The 19220-nt window shown below is 43.9% G+C and overlaps 1 protein-coding gene across 1 annotated transcript in view; it reads right to left on the reverse strand.

The window, feature by feature from the left end:
• The window catches only part of LOC122623846, a 70112-nt gene that overhangs the window by 3491 nt on the left and 47401 nt on the right, over positions 1–19220 (reverse strand). Inside the window, exons 3-4 of the mRNA XM_043803204.1 lie at positions 11774–11968; positions 5790–5913 (exon numbers count right to left, since the gene is read on the reverse strand). Coding sequence (XP_043659139.1) covers positions 5790–5913; positions 11774–11968 — 319 coding nt within the window. The remainder of the gene's footprint in view (positions 1–5789; positions 5914–11773; positions 11969–19220) is intronic.

Consider the following 19220-nt stretch of genomic DNA (forward strand, 5'->3'; position numbering starts at 1 on the left):
GAGTGCCGAGTGCACAGTAATTGAATCAAAAATAATTGAAACATTGTAATCAATTTAAAGTCACGCATCAAAGAAAATATTTAATGGGCCGTCGTAATGGAGCTAAGTAAAAACACATCAACGAATTACCGCATTCAGTTGGATTTCATTAGTGGACTTTTTATTCACTTCATGCACTTCATGATTATATGGTTATAGTCTTCAAATTAACAAGTTTTCCAATCTGCAGGCATGTTAAACTTTAAAACTTAGGTGCAAATCGAGAATGCAGTAATCTTTAAAGCGAAAATCTTTAAAAAGTGGTAAGTTATGGAGAAAACTCCTTTTAATAATATCAATTAATAATATCAGGCCAAAGTTTTTGTTTTCTTTTTATTGCCCGATTGAAAAGCATTGCTGAAAGCCAATTATAGAAAATGTTGTTACGCTCGTAGTACTATACAAATAAAGAAAACACAAAAACTGACTTGGAATGAGGGGCACTTGATTTTCTCTCAATTCAAAGAGGACTCCAGGTATTTATCATCCTTGAAATGACAGAATGGAAAGTGGCTCTCCAGCGAATTAAGACCACCGGCAATTGTGCCCGACCACAATGGATGAACTTTTGCGGCCTGGCCGGCAAATTTGTGGTCTAAACATTAACATTAACATACACAGCGAACGGCTGCCCTGCTCTGTGTGCCGGAAAAGTCATTTTCTTGTCAAATATTTTGCCACTTCAAAGGACGACAACTGTCAACAGCAACAGCAACAACAACAGCAACAACAACAGGAACAGCAACAACGACATCTGCGGCATACAGGCACTTAAAAAAGTATTTGCACTCGCTTATATGAAAGGCAAACAAGTGCTGGTAACAAGATGAAGTGAGCGCCGTTTCAGCTGCGCTAAAAATAATTGCTCGACAAAGTTGGCTCACAGCTGGATGGCCACACGATGTGCCGCTGCCACGCCCCCTTGTCCGGACACCGCCCACCTCCCATACAACTCCCACTTTCCATTTGCCTACCGCCAATGCCGGAAACGAACACGATGGCGATGACAAAGGGGCCAGGCGACATTGCAACACTGGCCAAAATCCCTTTTTTTTAGATGATTTTAAATATTTGTTTAACAGTTTACTTTTTCGGAAATAAATGCTGATAGTTTAAAGTTGGTATAGTCTAACTATGGTCGCATTTCTTTACAAATTAGGCAAGTGATTAGAAGCAGTTTTTCCAGTGCACGCTTCCAGCAACAGGCAGCAGGCGAGGAGGCGGTGGCCAAACACTTGGGACTCCTTGGACTCGGACTTGGTCTTGGTCTTGTGGTGGTGGTCCTGGTCCTGCTCTTGGTCTTGGTCTTCGTTTCCTGCCCGGCCAGCGAGAGAGAGAGAGGCAGAGAGAGAGAGAGAGAGGAAGCACTTTGCAGCGCTTGAGTGAGTCGCCTCCGAAGGGAAATGTTAAAGGGATTCCGCTGGACGCTGGCTGTCTTTGTTGTCGGCCTGATCCATCTTCGTCCAGCCACTGGAGCAGCCACCCAGCCGAATCCGACAAAATCCAGGCCAGCCACCCGGACTTTCTTGCGTTTTAATGATGATTGAGCGGCGGTGCTGCGGGAGGAGCAGCTCGGAAAACCTTGTTGCATACTTAGTCAATGCAAAAGCTGATTTGGGGGCGGTGGGGGGCACCACAGTGGGTGGGCTGGGCGCCAACTGGGGGGCGTTGAGTATCTGTGGGCGCGGCTGGGGGATTAATGTGACAGTTGCGCATCGCTGGCCACCGCGAGGCAGAGGCAAAGGCAGAAGCAGAAGCAAAAGCAAAAAGCTTTGTGCAAATAAAGCTGTCGGCATGTAGATTAGACTGAAACATTCTAGTTTCCTCGTTGCTTTGGCCCTCCTCTTTTTGTTCCCTTCGGCTTTTCCACCAAATAATTGATATGGAAAGAATGTGTCGGTGGTGTGGAGGTGTGGAGGTGTAGATTGTTGCCTCTGCCATTCGCTTTTCCGATTAAAAATAGCAAAAAAAAATGCCATTATAACGAGGGGAAAATGTGGGTGATTGCAGTTAGTGAAATGGAAAGTGAACTAAAGCGCATCAATTTCTTATTCAATAGTTTCGTCGCTTCTTGGCCAACAGAATTATGTTGTGAATACATGTACATTACTCTTAACTCAATATTTTCCGAGAGCTGCCTGAAGATCCCAGCAGTGAGAGCCCCTCAAAAATGGCAAACAAACGGACTGTCCTTGCCGGAGGAAACTCGTTTAAATGGCTTGGCTCAATGGGGAATTTTCCCATTTAGCCATTTCATTTGGCCCCATTTCGAGATGCTTAGCCTTGTGCGGGAATCTTCAGCTAACCCACCTTTTGCCGCATTTTGCCGAGCAGCTGGCCGCCATTAAGTGCATAATTCAATTTGTAAAGCCGCCGACTTTGAGTGCCCCTAAAAGTATGCAAAGCAGCCGCAGACGGACAAACAGAAAAATCCGCAAACTCCTTTTGCACCCAAAAGCCGCCTGCATAGATCAACGGGCACAAAGAGCTGCCTCTCTCTACATATATATATATATGTTTATGTATATACATATATATGTATGTATATATAAGAGGTTCTGTCGTAATGAAAATAAAGTAGCAGCTTTAACGCATTTTTATGGCTCTTATTCCGTTGTCAACGTTTTTTGTATGCAACAAACAGCAGCAACAACAGAAGACGCAAGGAAATGGAACGAGGATATTAGGTGGGGGGATTGGGCAATAAGGACGACCTCGACGCACCTGCTCTATGCAAATGAGAAAGGTGAAATGGGGAGAAAGAGGGGGATGGAGATGGGGATGGTGATGGGGATGAAATCGTTAAATCTGTCAATTCGCAGACGCATTGTCTTTAATTTCCAGCAGCGAGCAATCAAGCAGGCGACTTTCTCCTTTTTGGGAGCGCATTGCGGGCAAAGTGGGGCCTATAGTTACAACATCAATTTAATATTTATATGCAACTAAATATACTAAAACATTGCTATAAGAAATGAGCTGAATTCCATTTCAAAAATCCCTACATAATTCATCTAATCGATATGTACATGCCGTACATGGACATTGGAGTAGCACACATCGATCCTTGGGGTCCTCACGCTTTTCTTTTCTTTTCTTGTATTTTCTTTTTGTTGCTTGCTTACTTTGCAGCGGGGAAAAATCAGAGTCCGTCCCTGGGCAGTTGGCGTTTTGCTCGACCGCTTTGTTTGCTCGCGTCTGCCGGCAAATTTATGCGGTCCAGGCTAATCCTCGTGGGGATTTGGGCTTAAAACGTTTTATTGTTGCCCCACGTAGGCGCAGACAGTGGGCGTGGTCGGCGACGGTGGCGGTTGGGGGCGTGGCACACACGGCTGTCGACTGCAGATTTCCCAGTTGCCTTGTAAATTTATCGCATTAAAAAAAGTGTGAATTTTCAACAACGTCGCTGGCGGCCCACTCCCCTTTTGTCCTCTTTGTCTTGGCTGCCACATCCTGCTCCATCTTCGCCTTTTTAATTTCTTTCTTTCCACTGCTGCTCCCCAACCACCCAACCACCCAACCACCCAGCCACCCACTTCACCTTACAGACGCCGCCACTTGACACTGTCATTATGTAAATTAAATTGTGGCGAATTATTGTTTTTATTTTTATTTTCGGTTTGGGCCATCTTCGTTTGTTTTTCGCTTTGCGTTTTTCTGTTTGCCAACAACAGCCCACCCCCTGCCCCCTGCCCCCTGCCCCCCTGCCCCCCAAATGTTGGCCGTAATTTATGTATATGTTTATTTATCTCACCAGCACTTTCATCTGCCGCCTGTCGCCGCTTTTGTTGTTCAAGTGTATAATTCATAATTTGCGGTTCTCTTCCTGTTGCCGCCTCTCGATTCGCTGACAAAGCAATAAAAGTTTTCCCAGCAAGTTAACAAATCACTAGGGAGGCTGTTCGAGGGGGCGTGGCAGTTGCCGTGGGGCGGGGAAGGGAGTATACTTAATCTGGATAACTATATTTACGACGGCATCATACCAATTAGCTGGTTTATAGCCCCATTTAACTCGAATTCGGGGATATGAATAATAAAAACCATTACATATTACATGTTACAATAGAACAGAAAAGTTTCAAAGGATGACCCATTCTCTTTAGGTTTCTTTGAGTTATTTAAATAAAATATATAACGTTTAATTAAGAATTTGGTTTCCAATGCAGGCATATCCTTCTCTAACTTATATATTTTTGTATTCAATATTCAAATTATCATCCCAAAGCCTCTTCACATCATTCGTTTCAATAGGCAAACTTCTTTCGACTTCGACTTCCTTTTCGTCCTTGGTCCTGACCACCCATCAAAAGGTCCTCTGTTAATTAACCAATATCCAAGATATCCAAGTGTTTCAGAAAATAAAAGCTCACTTAAATTGTCGTCCTGGCAGTTTCAACGCCACCTAATTAAATCACTAGACACAAGATCTTGTTCGCCTCGTATCAGAAATCAGAAATCAGTTCGTCTTTGTAATGGAAAATGAAACCCAAGTGAAACCTAAAATCCAAACAAAATTTAAAGATAGTCAAAAAGAAAGAAAACAAAGCACGAAATGAAAAATCGTAAAATAATAAAATGGGGATTTGATTTAATTTTGTTTCTGGGCGGCGGGGAAAACACAAACAACAAAGCCGAATCGTATCACAATAAACGGCTTTTGATGGCCCAAAAGCACACTTAGCTGGAGTGGGAAAAAAAAGGACCTCTTAGGAGGTTCTTGGAAAAAAAGAAACACTTCTGTCCGAATTCGGCACGTGATTGATGTGCGCTTATTGTGGCATCCATAATGGGCGAGCAAAAGATGTTGGACAGATTTCTCAGCTACCTCTTAGAAGGTAACAGCACAGGGTATATCTGGCAAGTGTGCAACTCAAGACATATAAAAAGTGAATGGCTATCAACAAGTCAAGTCCCTAGCCTGGAAGTCAACTCAGTAACCACAAAGAAATTGGGAAGATATAGCGCCAAGTAAAGTATAGAATTTATGAAACGAGAGGCAGGGAAATTTGAGGGAGTGAAGAGCAAGGACCTTTCCTTTGTTTGTTCTCGCTGCTTGTGTTTGCCTTGGCACACCAAACACAAACACCAATAGGAATAGCATATCAAGGACACTTAAGGACATGTCGCAGGCACTCGAATCAAACGCACATACCACATACCAACAACAATCTGGCCAACCTGGCCAAGCAAATCGTAAAAATCAAAGGAGGCAAACAAATGGCACAAAAAACGCCAAGAAATAACGAAGAAGTCCAAAGAATTAACAACGCGTCAAATCAGGAGCAGCTTAGGAACAGTTTAATGGGGAAATGGGGAAATTCGCCCCACTTTCATGTTTCTCTTTTTTATGATGGACTTTTATTGCCGGCGTTTATGTTTGCCATCCTTTTTCACCGCCTTGCCATGTTTTCCGCTGGGACATGAAATTATTTTGCATGTCGCGCGCCATAAAAACTCAACGGCTAGCAAATTTGGGATAAACCCAACCAAGTCCATGAATCTCATGGGTTGAGCTATAAGTTTTCGCATAAACGTCTAGTCAGGGAAATTGGGGGATTTGCCAGCTAGCTGTTGGTATTTCGATTGATACTTAAGATAAAGATAAGATCAAAACCTTTTCCATAAGCTAATAGCATTCTATAACATATACTTTAGAATACAGCAGCATTTAATAAGTTAAAAGTGGTAATAATATATTTAATTGGCATGATTAGCTGCCTTCTAAGTTGCCGTACAACGGTGCGTATACTTACTCCTGATCGTGGTTGTGTTTGTAGGCGTCGCGGTAGCGCGTGCGCAGATTGCGCCGCAAGTCGCCACTTTCGGTGGCATTGTGATGAGCATGGGAAAGGGCAGCTGGCAGAAGAAGGGCCATTTCTGAAAGAGAATAATGCGGAGAATGCAGTGTTAGTTTGGGCAAATCTTCAGCTATTCGCGGCAAATCAATTTCCATGCTCGCAATCCCCAGAGCTCAAGGCTGTGCCTGTTTCGTAACGCACGCATACCTGCCATAATTCAATCGCTCACTGCTCACTCGTCACTCCCCCCCAAAAAAACCCCACACACATACGTGTATATAAACCGGAAGTATGCGTGCCGGAGCGCCTGGGAGTATGCTACGTTTTCTGTGTAAAACACTCACCCCACCCCATTTTGTTGTTTGCCCTGTCGTTTGCTCTTTTTCTTTCCTCGCCTGTTTCTTTTTTTTATTTCTTGCTTCCTCCAGCGCGGAATCAAAACATGCCATTAACAGGCGACCAAATAAAAAAAGCCAGGCAAACAGCATGAGCTAGTTCCGCCTCCTACTCCTCCTCCGCCTCCTACTCCGCCTCCTGGTTGCGCCCCTCATCCGACCGCAGATTGCATAGAAATGCGAACCGCACTGCCATTCCAGCCATTCCGCCCCCAGGACCCTTTTCTGTCGCGGAGCCAGCGACAACACCAGCACCAACACCTTGGATGACCCGACGTGCCGCGGGTGCAGAACGATGCCACATGCCACAGACACTCAAAGAAATCAGTACTCCAGACTTATTACATATTTCAAATAACTAAATAGATACAGTAGATCCATAAGCAAAGCTGTATGAATCTGAAATAGCTTCTCAAATTGATATTGCCTCCCTTTTCGCGCAGTGCACTGCTCGCCTTTGATTCGCTACTGTGTTTACCCGATATAATTTACGTGTGCGATTTGTTTACTGTTTGCGCACTGACTCCGCAGCACTCAAAGGCTCCTCCGCCGCACCGAGGATGGGGTGCTCCCGGGCCAAATGCCACAGCAACCATGGCCATGTCAGTCGGAGACGGATGCCGGAGAGGATTGCGGCGAAGCAGTGCTCATTTGGTGCCATTCCGGTCGCTGGCAATGCATGTCATCAATCCTGAAATTCTTCATTCTGCATGATTGCAATGGCTGCTGCGATGGTACAGAGAAATTACCCTTTTAGCTACCAAAGATCAGGAGCTGTGCAAAGGACATGAGATGATTATAGGAGGTGGGATTTTAGGAGGATTATTTAGCCTGGCAGAGATTCGATTCAGAGTATTAAAAGCAGCAGGAGCAGTACAGTAGCATTGCAAGCGAGTCAACAGAATCGAAGGATCACAGGATCGCTCCTGGAGCAAACTGCATGTCATGGATGATACACAAGATGGAGCATTGCTGTTCAAGTTAGTTACTAGATAGACTAGGTGCCTTGGACCAGCTTTCGATTGCAGACTGAATGTTGGAATAAGCACAGTGGGTCTGTGCAAATTTGGAGCGTTGTTGAAAGAGGCACCCTCCCTCTTTCAGTTATTTCAGGGCTGGTCCATATGCGTTGCATAATTTTAGGCGCCGCAGCAACTTATGCAAATTTAACGAGCCAAGTGCTAAACGCTTCGGGATGCGGAGGGGGAAAAGGGAATTTGCATAATCAAATGCCATATTGTTGCCCCTCATCCTGTTCCCTTCAAGGTCCTTCCGCTGTGACTGCGCCTTGGGCATATTCACTTCAAGGAAAACTTGGCCGCGCAAAAAATGGAAAAGTTTTCGGTTTCAAGCCAAGAGTGCTGCTTAGCCGAACAGCAGGTGCTGCTGCAGGTGATCATATCAGAGATACTTCTTTCGGCCCATTACAGATGCATAGATGTATTAAAGGTATTAGCATTTCATAAACAATGCAAATTGGATTATTTCGTGTTCAAATACCAAGTAGATTCCTAAAGCTTATCTTGTTTATTTGAATCCCCTTTTAATTGTGTGTTTTTTAATCGGCATAAAGGGTAGCCCACATTCCGCGACTGATTAGCTGCTGCCGAAAACTGTGGCGCTGGCACTTCATCGTTCAACTCGGACGATTACCAACTTGGTGGCCAAGCAGCCGAGTTGACATTCACACACACACACACACGCACACCTACACCAACGCCAGTTAATTGGAATTTAGCACATGGAAACTGTGTATGTGTATGTGAGAGTGCTGAGCAATTATTTTTATAACGTTAATGAGCACGGCGCATTATTGTGGTCGGTGGAAGGTGCGGGGCTTCTGGGTCCTTGAGCATTTGGGCGCCGGCACAAGGCCACAGTGGGAGCCGAAAGTACGTGCACGTGTGGCAAGTGTCGCACAGCAAAATGGCACAAAAATTGAAGCAGCATTCCAGTAAGTCAGCATTAAGCCGAAAACTCCCGAAAATAGTGTGCAACTTGGCCTGGAGAGCTTCTGAATTATGTAGATGGCAATTAGCGCATCATTTTTTTAGGTTCTGCGTCCTGGCAGCATTCTGATCATGCATCTTTTATGGTTTTACATTGCTTCACCCTTAACTTCTTTGTCCTTCTGGCCTTTATTATTGCCCCTAAAATGCGCACACACAGAGCCACTTGCTTGTTGGCAATTAATTTGGAATTAGGCAGTTTTTAATGGCACAAGACTGTGCAAATTGCCTTTTCAGCGAACCCGCGGCAAATTGAATTTGTCTTGAGCAGCTCTACAAACGCATGTAATAGAAATCTCAGCTACTTGCGCAAGTTTCTTACTCTTTACCTGATTAAATAAAGGGGAAGTCGCTGCTTCACTTCTCCAGCACAACTAAAAACCACAGATGCGCTGTTCTTTGATTTTTGCCTCGGCATATGGCTTCAGATGGCTTCAGCGGAGCTCTTAATGCCCTGTAATTACTGGGGGAAACACAAGACAAGATTTTCCAACCGTGTCAGTGTGTGCATACATATATGTATGTATATATATCCGCTTCCGTATCTGTTTCTCTTTCGCTAGTCCTGCGGCGATTGTCTGTCGGCTATTTGCAGCACAAACACAAACGCACTGCCGCCCACACGAAGACGGGGGCGTGGCTGGCGGTGGGCGGGGGGCGTGGGAAGTGCTAAAAACAATAAACAGCTTAAGCGCATTATGAGCATTAAGCACACGCGTAGATGTGTGTGTATGCACACATATATATGTATGTATATGCGAGGATATACCCACAGCCGGACACACACACACACACACCAACGCCTTAATTAACATTTACTCGCAGAAACCCTGGGCACCGCAAATGTATGTGTTGCCAGGATATGCGTAATTGCGGACCAATTATGAAACCGGTTGGAATGCGATATTTAATATTTATCTTGTCGTCTCCGATTTGGCGCCTCAGCCCAAATGTAGTTCATTGCCCAGTTTGTGGGGCCATTAGGTTGGATTTATCTGCACTTTTATGACGACCGCTACCCTTTTCAATCCCAATTATATTTTAAACATGCCAGCGAAGCAGGAATTCATTTGGCCTGCCTTTGAAACAAGTAAATCAACATAATTATACATATTTACGTTTGTTTTTCGCATTCCATTTAAAACGAGATATTATATTACTAACTAATACTGGCGTTCAATTGGGGAAAAAAAAATTCCGATTGCACGCGAAGTTATTATCAAAGTGTGTAATTAATTCAAAATAAGCATGAATCCACTTTCTGATTATAAATATAATTAAATATGTAATAATATGAAAGCGGTTTTATATTAAAAACAACATTGCATTTAACGAACAGCTAAATTTCCAAAATTCGATGCAATTTTGTTGGGAAAGTTTTGCCGATTTAAGGTGATGTTTTTATATTTTGTGCCAGTCATTAGGGTTTATTTAATATTTGGCATATATGTATAAATTTTCAGGGAGAAATTATAAGTGCATAAACTATTGGGGACATTGCGCTAATCATTTCCCTTTAGAATTTCGGTTTTGTAAATATTTTTAATTGATTGCAGCCCATAATAACCATACATAATTAAATGCGCTGCTGGTGGGTTGGTAAAATTTACATTAAGGCATTCAAAAATAATAGAAATTACAGGGGCAATGTAAAATATTAATGTTATGTAGACAAACATTAATTAGAAATGCTACTCATCTTGTTAGCTTGCCACGTTTCCCACATTCAATTTCCCCTTTCCATATCCTTTTCCATTTAATGGCTTTCAGGTGTCCCAATGGCCAACTTTAAAGTGCCCGCTTGCCATAGTATAATATAATGTTTAACAACAATGTTGTTCCTTGCCCCAATTAATAATGCCCCTGTTTTTTGTTGCACCGTTTTCTTGCTCCAATCAGACGCATTCATCCATGCAACTGGCAGCCCCATTCTGCTCGTTCTGCATGCGGTTGAATAATATTTTAATGGCAGCAATCAAAGTTTTAATTAAACGCTTAAAGAGTTCTGCGCTGCACACATGTGCCGAGCAGAAAAAGAGCAAAAAAAAAGAAAGAGGAGACCAAACATGGCAAACCAGAAGGCAAAACTAAATCCAAACAAGAGTGGGTGGCAGAGTGGGAGGCAGAGTGGGTGGCAGAGTGGGTGGCAGAGTGGGTGGGGCACGTCCAAGGCTAATGGAGCGCAGGCGACCCAAAACATAAACAAAAACTTTCGCAGCGATATTTTAATAGTTTTCCCCACCCCACTCCCCCCCTTTGTCTGTGTTTTTAAGCCGGCGGTGACACTTAGCCAAATATAATATGGCTTTTATGTCAGCCACTTGCAGAAAATTGCTTTGGATTGAGGGGTGGGTGGGGAGAGGGGAGAGGGGAGGGGCGCAGCTTGGGGGTTTGGCTATATGACATTTTTTGCCACTGCCAGGCAGCGCAACTTTCTACGCCCTTTCTCCTGCAGAGAAAGCAGCTTCTTCTGCTTCTGCTTCTGCTCCTGCTGATTTCTTTCACGTACTCTGGCTTTCTTGTTTGGAGTTTGGCAGATCCGTTTTTGCATTGGCTTTTAGCCGAGCGGACGGCAGTGCACTGCGAGAAATAATCAGGTATCAGGTATCAGCTAAGCAAGTATTATAAACACATCTAATACTTTTAAAAAAGAGTCCGGCTTTTCTTGTTGCAGTTCGTAGCTCTTTCAACTTATTACTAACTTATAGATTTTGAAAGTTTGTAGGTCTAATGGTACTCTTTTTTTGCGATTTCAGTAAGCAAAGATGTGTGCTAATTAAAAACAATTAGTTTCGCTACGCAATGTCCTTGCACCTGCTCCTTGCTCTAATAATTGTAAAGTTCTCGAGGCAGTGCATTACTGCGGTTAAATATGTAAGAAATGGCATAGTTGACACTGAACTGATGTGCATTGTGTGTTCTCCCTGTGTGCGTGCAAAAGGCAATTTGAAAGGGTTTCAACTTTCTGCAAGCGCCCTCCAAAGCCACCCAACCACCCACAAAACCACCCACAAAACCACCCACAAAACCACCCACAAAACCACCCACAAAAACGCCCCAACCAGCAGGGCAAAAACAATGAGTGGCGGAAGTGCATCGGAGGTCTTTGATGCCGCTGTCAGTGTCCTTAGTCTGGCTGGTTTAGGTGCAAAAGCTTTTTGCCCCAAATCTTTGTTTGTCCTTGCAATGTGCCACAAAAGGTATCCTGTGTCCCGAATATCCTGCGAGGCAGGGCGTCAAGGGGATGTGGGATGATCAAATCAGCGTGTTTATGACGTCAAAAGTTCGAAGGACGAAGGACGAAGGGAGCGGCAAGCCTGGCAACATGGCTTATCATTTTGGGCAAACTGTTGCCGTGCCAAATTGAAACTCAAAATGGAAATTAATTGTAAGCCAACGGAAAAGATGAAGGAAAACTGATTATTAAGCAGAATTCTAAGCACTGCGTGCGTACATATAATATAATATATATTAGTGAGCTAAATGCCTCAAGGAGCAGGGATTAATGAGGGCAGACAAAAGGATTGGCACTCACCTCGCAGTATCTTCTTGTCGTGGTGTCCATGGCAGCGGTATCCCTGGCAACTCCGCTTCTGCTGCAGCGTGGGGCAGTGCTTGCCACCATTCTGGGCCGCCTGCAGGATCTGCCTGTTCCGCGTCATCATTCCCGTGCCGCAACTCCGGTCGCACTCACTCCAGGCGCCCCAATCGCCCACCTGGCAGTCCAGCACTGAAATGGAAACGAGAATTGCGACCAAAATTAATTAGCATATATGCAACCATATAAATCGAATAGCTCAAGGACACGGCCCATTTCAATATCCTTGAAGTGTGTGTAAGCCTAAGCCTACAATAGACAAGGACGCTGGCAAATTGCATTCTACATGCCCGGTCACGCTCAAGTTTTTTAATTAAAAATGCAGCAGCAGGGAAAATTAATTAAAATCCATACGCCTTGATTGCGCTTTTCGCCTCTCGTTTCTCTCTTCTTGGCGCCCAGAGCTTTGGCTTTGTGCCTTCTGCTTTTGCCCCTCGGCTCGCTCGGCATTATTGTTAATCAAACAGCCAAGTCTCATTCTCCATCTCAATCCCACTCCCATTCCTATTCCCATTTCCATTCGCAGCTCCCAATCCGCTGACCCTTGAGCCCCAAACCACTGAGCCACTGAGTCGCCGGCGAGGCGCTAATGAAGCCACAAAGAGCTTGCCACAAACGAATTCAAGTTTAGCTGTTGCATTGGGCGAAAAAATCGCCATGGTATATGGGGCCATAATTGATGACGGGTCAAATGCCATTTTGTAATACTATTTGTGCACATTCAGCCCTTAAATGGCAGTTGATTTCATTTAAATCGAATTATGCTGCATCTCAGTTTGCTGCATAGAAATAGAAAACAATCTATTTACATTCCAAGGCAAGGAATTTGTGAAGAACATTTTAATATTAAAAGAGAACTTGATTTGCAATCCCTGTTTACTTTGCTGTGAGTTGCAAGCCAACAATACCATATTTGCTCAGCTAAATAACTCGCTTTCTATCTCAATTTTAGCCATAATTTAAGCCATCATTTTAGCCATAATTTAAGCCATAATTTTAGCCATAATTTAAGCCATCATTTTAGCTGTCACTTGTGTTTTTAAAGCGCACTCTCTTTTAATTTAGTGCTGGTTGCAAATTTTCCGCGCTATCAATGTTTATTCATCGCCTGTCACCGAATTAGCCTTGCTGGCAATTAATCTTTGCGATAGCTGAAAACTTAGGGGGTCATTTTGCGCAGTGCACAAAGGCAATTTATATTTTCATTTTCATTTTCACATCGACTCCCGGCTGTCGTTGGCACCCCATGCCATTGGGTTTTTATTGTGGCCACGCGAAATTAGGAAAAGGAAAATCGGGCGGAAAGGACGAAGGCGCCATTCGCGAACAAAGCGCCAGGATAATAGAACTAAGTGCAGAAGGAGCTGCCGCTGCTGGCTGGCTGACTGGCTGGGGGTGGCATAAAACTAAAGTAGTTAAAATTATGATTGCATTGGCTCCAGCAACGGCTCCTTAGCACTTCCACCACCACCACCACCACCTCCTCCCGAGGATTCCCAGTCCCATTCCCAGGATCCCGATCCACGATGGCTGCGCGTTTAGCATATTGTGGAGGAGCCCATGAATGCGAATGCGGAAACTTTCGCCAAGGAAAACGCAGCTTCAGCCAAATAGACAGTGCAGCCAGATCTGCGCTTACACTGGAAATGTGGTTTTCCTTTTGGGTTGCACACTCGTAATGAACTTTCTTTAATAGGCTCATGTTTAGTTGAAGCAAATCTTCTTCTCTAATGATAAAGAAAAATGTGTTGTTTACTTTATATAATGCTGTTTAAGCTTTGCTTTCAGTTGGTAATAATTTCTGCATTTTATGCAGAGCTTTTATGATCTTTAATGGGCTTAAATGTTAGTTGTGTGGCTCAAAATTCAGAATCAATGAGGCGCACTGCATTTTGCTCGATGCCAGTGCAGCACTGATTCGACGGCACTGTGCAGCTTGTTGTGGCAATAAATGGCATTATGCTGCTTAGCAATCATGCCACTTGATTGTTGTGGTGCGGCGACAAGGAGCTGAAAATTAGATGGCCACCAGTCGGAGCAGCAAAAGGAGGAGGAGAAGGAGCATGAGGAGGAGCAGGATCAGGAGAAGGAGGAGCAGGAGGAGGAGCTGTTGCAGCAGCAGGTCCATTGCTTTCAGCCGTCGCCTTGCAGCAGCCAGTTTAGTTCAGCGCGTAATGCCTTCGTCCTGTTTGTCCTGTTCGTCCTGCCACTTGCCACTTGCCACTTGGCACTTGGCTGGCATTTGGCTGCCCAGCCTGGCAAATTTGCCTGCCACGCTGACCGTTCTGAAAATGATAATGAATATGGCCAGGACAGTGGAAACGGAAATGGAGATGGAGATGGAAATGGGACTCGGAGTGCGAATGATGATGGCAGCCACGTCTCCTGGTGGTTGATGCTCTTAATAGTCGCACACTTTGATTCCATTCACCGTCAGCTGTAATTTAAGCCAACACTTTTGCGGCAAGCATTGCGAAGATTTGTCAATGAAACCACTAAGGGAAAGAGATCATTAAAGTTAGGAGATCACTAACAAACTTTGGAAACAAGCTGATATCTCAGTGGGATAATGAGAAAAACTCCTTTTAAATGCTTTCGATTTGCTGAGTTTGAGGCAAAAGCAAAGTGCCGAATTTAAGCGGCATTTCTGCGGCAAGAACACAAATATCCCCGAGTCGCAGCAGCTGCAACCGACTTGAGTACTTGTCACTGCGATGTCGCCGATGCCATTACTGCTGCATGCTTCATGCTGCATGCTGACTGCTGATGTTGCTGCTGTTGCCGTTGATGCTGTTGCTGCTGCAGCTGATGTTGCTGCATGTCGCCGTGCTGCAGGCGTTGCTGCTGCTGGGGCTGCATTTCCTTGGGGCTCATATGTACAACATAACTCACTGTCGACGGTGGGAGGATGGGGATGATGATGCTGTGGGATTGGAGATGGGAATGGGACTTCAACTGACCAGCAACTCCGGCGGGAAGCAACGCCACTCTCTCTCGGTGGCCAAAGGGCAAACAGCAAACAGCGAACGGTTGGCGACGCGTTGGCAACTGGAAAATGGAAAATGGAATGTTTGGACCACGAAATGCTGCTGCAAGCTGGCCAAAACAGCACAGCATCGGGCCATGGTTATTTGTGGTCAGCGAAGTAAAACAAATGGCATCAAATGCTGCTGTCGTGGCTCGCAATGCACTCGAAAAAATGGTTTGTTCATTTGAAGCCTTTCTTTTGAGGTATGTCTATTTATGGACAGCTACTTCCACTTGGTAATATTTAATATAAGTAACCCACAGTATGTTTTAGCATATTTAAAGCTATAGTTGTATATTTGGTTTATTTATTTATTTATTTGAAGTAACCCAATAATTGCAGTCCTTTTTCAGTGTGTTGCTGCTGTAGCTCTTTGTTCCGCTTTTTTGGCCACGCCATTGTGTTCCACTACATCTATAGATATATATATGTAAGCAAGTGTGTGTGTGTGTGTTTTGGGCCCGGTCAAGTCTAGTCAAACAATTGTTTTTGACAAACTCAAGAGCCGCAGATAAGCAAAGAATGGACAGTGAAATGCGGCAGCAGCTGGAACTCCGCTTTCAGCCAAACTCTAATTACGTAACAAAGGCAGTTGGAAGTTGGCAGTTGGATGTTGGCTGTTGGCACTCACTTCTGGCCCTTTGCCCCGCTAATCGGCTTCCGCTGCATTATCGTTATTGCCCAGAATTCAGCATAAGTCGGCCCAATTCGCACGACATCGCCTGACAGCTAATCCCGTGGAACAAAGCAGCAGGCAGTAACAGTAGCAGTAACAGTTACTGCCAAAAGTTTCGCCCCACAAAGACAGTGTGCTCAAAAAGTTTGCGCCCAGCATATTTACTATAATACCCGATATTGCCATGTAAACCAAATGGGGATAAGGATTCTAGTTAGCGAGCATTGTAAGGATTCCTTCTTATAGGAATGTAATTATTATTTTCTTAATATTTCACTATTGTAACTTACAGCTTGTTTACTTGGCTTGAACTTTAGTTTAAGATATTATTTTCCTGTGAAATCTTAAAATCTGTACAATCTTTTATATAGAATGCAATGAACAAACATGAATACAGTAAAACCCAATTGGAAATGTTTATGAAATTCAATGACATGAATACAGTAAACCCAATTGGCAATGTTTATGAAATTCAATGAACAAACATGATACTGTATTCACTGATACTGTAAACCCAATTGGATATGCTTTAATCACAGGTGCAGTAAGCCATTACAAGCCGAAGTTTCTCAACTTGTAAGTACATTTCGCATCAGCAATGCAGCCGCAAGAACATCGACTCTTGTTGTCATAACAATAACCGAAACTTGCCCCAAACACTGTGGCTTTGGCGAAGTTCATTGGCAGCAAGTTGTAGTCCTTGTGGCAACTCTGCTGCCTCCTAAGCCATTCATTCATTCCCTTTCCTTCCCCCTCCCCCGCAGAATTTTGTGGCACGTGCCTGATGGCCAAAGTTCAGGGGAAGCAAAAAAGTATTCAACCAGCCCAGAGGCCATTCCTCAACGGCCATCAAATTGTTTTTTAATTGCAGTGCAATAAATTCACGCAGCTAAATTCAATTACGAGTCACAATTGCCCGGCTGCCGTCCAGCGATTTGGCATTCAAGATTACAATTATACGCACTTCTGCACACATTTACCCCCAAAAAACTCCGTCCACTTTCGTGTCCGAAAAATATGGCAATTAATATATGTATGTACATGAGTTGGGCAACTGCCAATATGCCGAAAATTGGCCTCGTGTGCCAGCCGTTCAGCAATTCACGCAACAAATGGGAAATGTGGAATGGTAAATGGTAAATGGGAATATATTTGGGGCAATATTGGTTTATGGATATGTAGGGGTTTTTGTGGAGTTCGTCGCCATGGAAGTCGTATTTCATTTGCTTGTGTGCCGCACGGTTTTTAACAATGTGGCAAATATTGGCGTGCCACCTCAATGAATTTCGCCACTTTGCCAACTAACCAACCAATTGGCAGGGCCCCAAAATGTGGATAAATTCGACATTACAATGGCATGCAAAACACATTAATACATCGGGCTAATGCCTTCTGAATTGCTTTAAACAAGGTCAAGCTCTACTAAATTCAAATATGTAGCTGCTGTTTGACTTAAAGTTGAAAAATAGTTGCCAAATCAGAAGGCAAATTAAATTAAATAAACTGTGAGATTTGGCAAAATATACATGTATGTATACAGTTGTTCAAATAAAAGCATTTAGTCAAGATAAATTGAATTAGAAATGTTCAATTTAAAGGGTCCACAATTTATGTTTACTCGCTCAGTGAATCGAAAGACGAGCCACCTAAACAATGGGCCAAAATTGGCGTTGAGTAATGCGAAATGAAGTTTTTGCGGAGAGTGCAGCTGCATTTTTCTAGCACTTAATATTTATGGCATAGCTGCACTTAATTAAATCCCTGACAAGCAACTAAAATAAAACTCTTTGATATGCTGCCAGCTCACAGCCCCCTTAGCCGCCGCTGAACTTTGTTTTCTGGACACTCCATGTGCTAAAGTATATTACTTTGGCTTGGCTTCTGGATTCCAGCTACCAGCTTCCAGCTTCCAGCACGACAAAGTTATAATAGCCCTTTGCAGCAGCCAGAATTTGCAGGGGGGAGGGGGGATGCAGAGGGGGTGGATAAAGGGGGGGTGTGGTGTGCTGAAAGCGGCTCAAACACAAAAAGCCAGCATGTAAGTGAGGTGGAAAAACAGTTGCAAGCCGCCGTCGACGACAACGCGGCGGATACGTAACGGCTGTTCCAATTGCGAATGCGTGCGGCTGGCAATGAGTTTTTTCTTCTTTTTTTCTTTTTTTTTTGAGGGGGAGGGGGAGTGTGCCAGCACTTAATGCAAATTACAATTTGCTAGCCACAGCAGCGGGAACCGCGGCGTGTTAACCCGGCAGTCCAATTACCTAGACGACCTCGACACAACCTTCGCCCAGCGAAATTGGAAAAAAAATAAAAACAAAATAGAGTTAAAATGAATTTTCAGCGCTGCGAAAATGTTGGTTGCTGTGCAGAAACACAAATATTTTGTTTATTAAAATGGTCTGTTGTTTAGATACAATAAAAAACCAAATAATCATTATTGCCTTTAATCAAACTTCATCGGGAACTTATTATGTGCAAAGGTAAAGGTTTCAATGTATGCTTTTTTATTATTTGCCAGGCTTTTTCATTGCAACTCAGTTGAAATTTGTCATTAGCTGTTAACTAGCACCACACTCTTTCTATGATTTAGCAAGTGCGATAATCATTTAACCACTTAATCGAAATAATAATATATAGCACAACAGAATAGCTCCTACTTTGGATAGATAGTTGTATTTGGTATTGTATCCCAATTTCATGACCAGAAAGTAAACAAAACCAAGAGGTGAAATGGAATCGAAGGCTGCCAGGATGTAGGATGTGGGTTGGATCTCCAAGGGCAGTAGTGGTCAGTGGTCAGTGGTCGGAAGTAGGCAAATGCATTTGCACAATGATGAAACCTGAGCAAACATGTGCCAAACATCGATGTTCGACGTTGGTCGTTCGACATTTGGGGGAGTGGCATGTGGGAGGTAGTAAGTTGGCATGAGTAGAATCTCCGGATTAGGTCAGCAATTACAATTTGGCTAATAGACTTGTTGGCCATGCACAAAGGCAGGAAAAACTTTCACTTTGTGCCCCAGCTTGCAGTGCGAGTGCGAGTGGCAGTGTGCAACTAATTTGACCAACTATTGCCGCAACACGGGCCAACTACTTGGGGTTTTTGGCTTTGGCTGTGACTTTGGCCCTCAATGAGCTTAGTCCGACTCAGACCAGCTCACAATCCGCATTCGCATTCGCATCCGCACCCAAATGCTCCATTTGCCGCACAAATTGTGGGAAAACTACCCCGGAAAATGCTGGACTCCGAACTCGAGTGTGTGGCGAGCTGAAGTTCGCACTTGAATGCCTTGCAACGAGTTGGGGCACCGAAAACTAAATCGAATCCAGTGCGGCAACCGTACCCAAATCGATACCTAGCATGAAAAATTCAAAATCGGTTTATGTTCTGCCCACCGAGTTGTAGCCACCAACGCCAAAGGTGTCCCAATCCCAACGCTGCAACGCGTTCCAATAACTGGGAGTTCCCCTATGTAGTTTGAAATCCATTAATGGGCGAAATTCGATCAACTTGGGGGAATCCGATATGCAATCCACGAACCAGTTTAATTAGAAAAGGTAAAAACTGAACTGCAAGTCAATTACTGAACATTTTCTAAACGAGTTGGTATTGTACATTTGCCACAAAAAGTACTTTATTTAAACTACACATTCATGTTTAACATAAACATTTAAAATTG

Source organism: Drosophila teissieri, chromosome X, assembly GCF_016746235.2.
Source record: "Drosophila teissieri strain GT53w chromosome X, Prin_Dtei_1.1, whole genome shotgun sequence".
Classification (NCBI taxonomy): domain Eukaryota; kingdom Metazoa; phylum Arthropoda; class Insecta; order Diptera; family Drosophilidae; genus Drosophila; species Drosophila teissieri.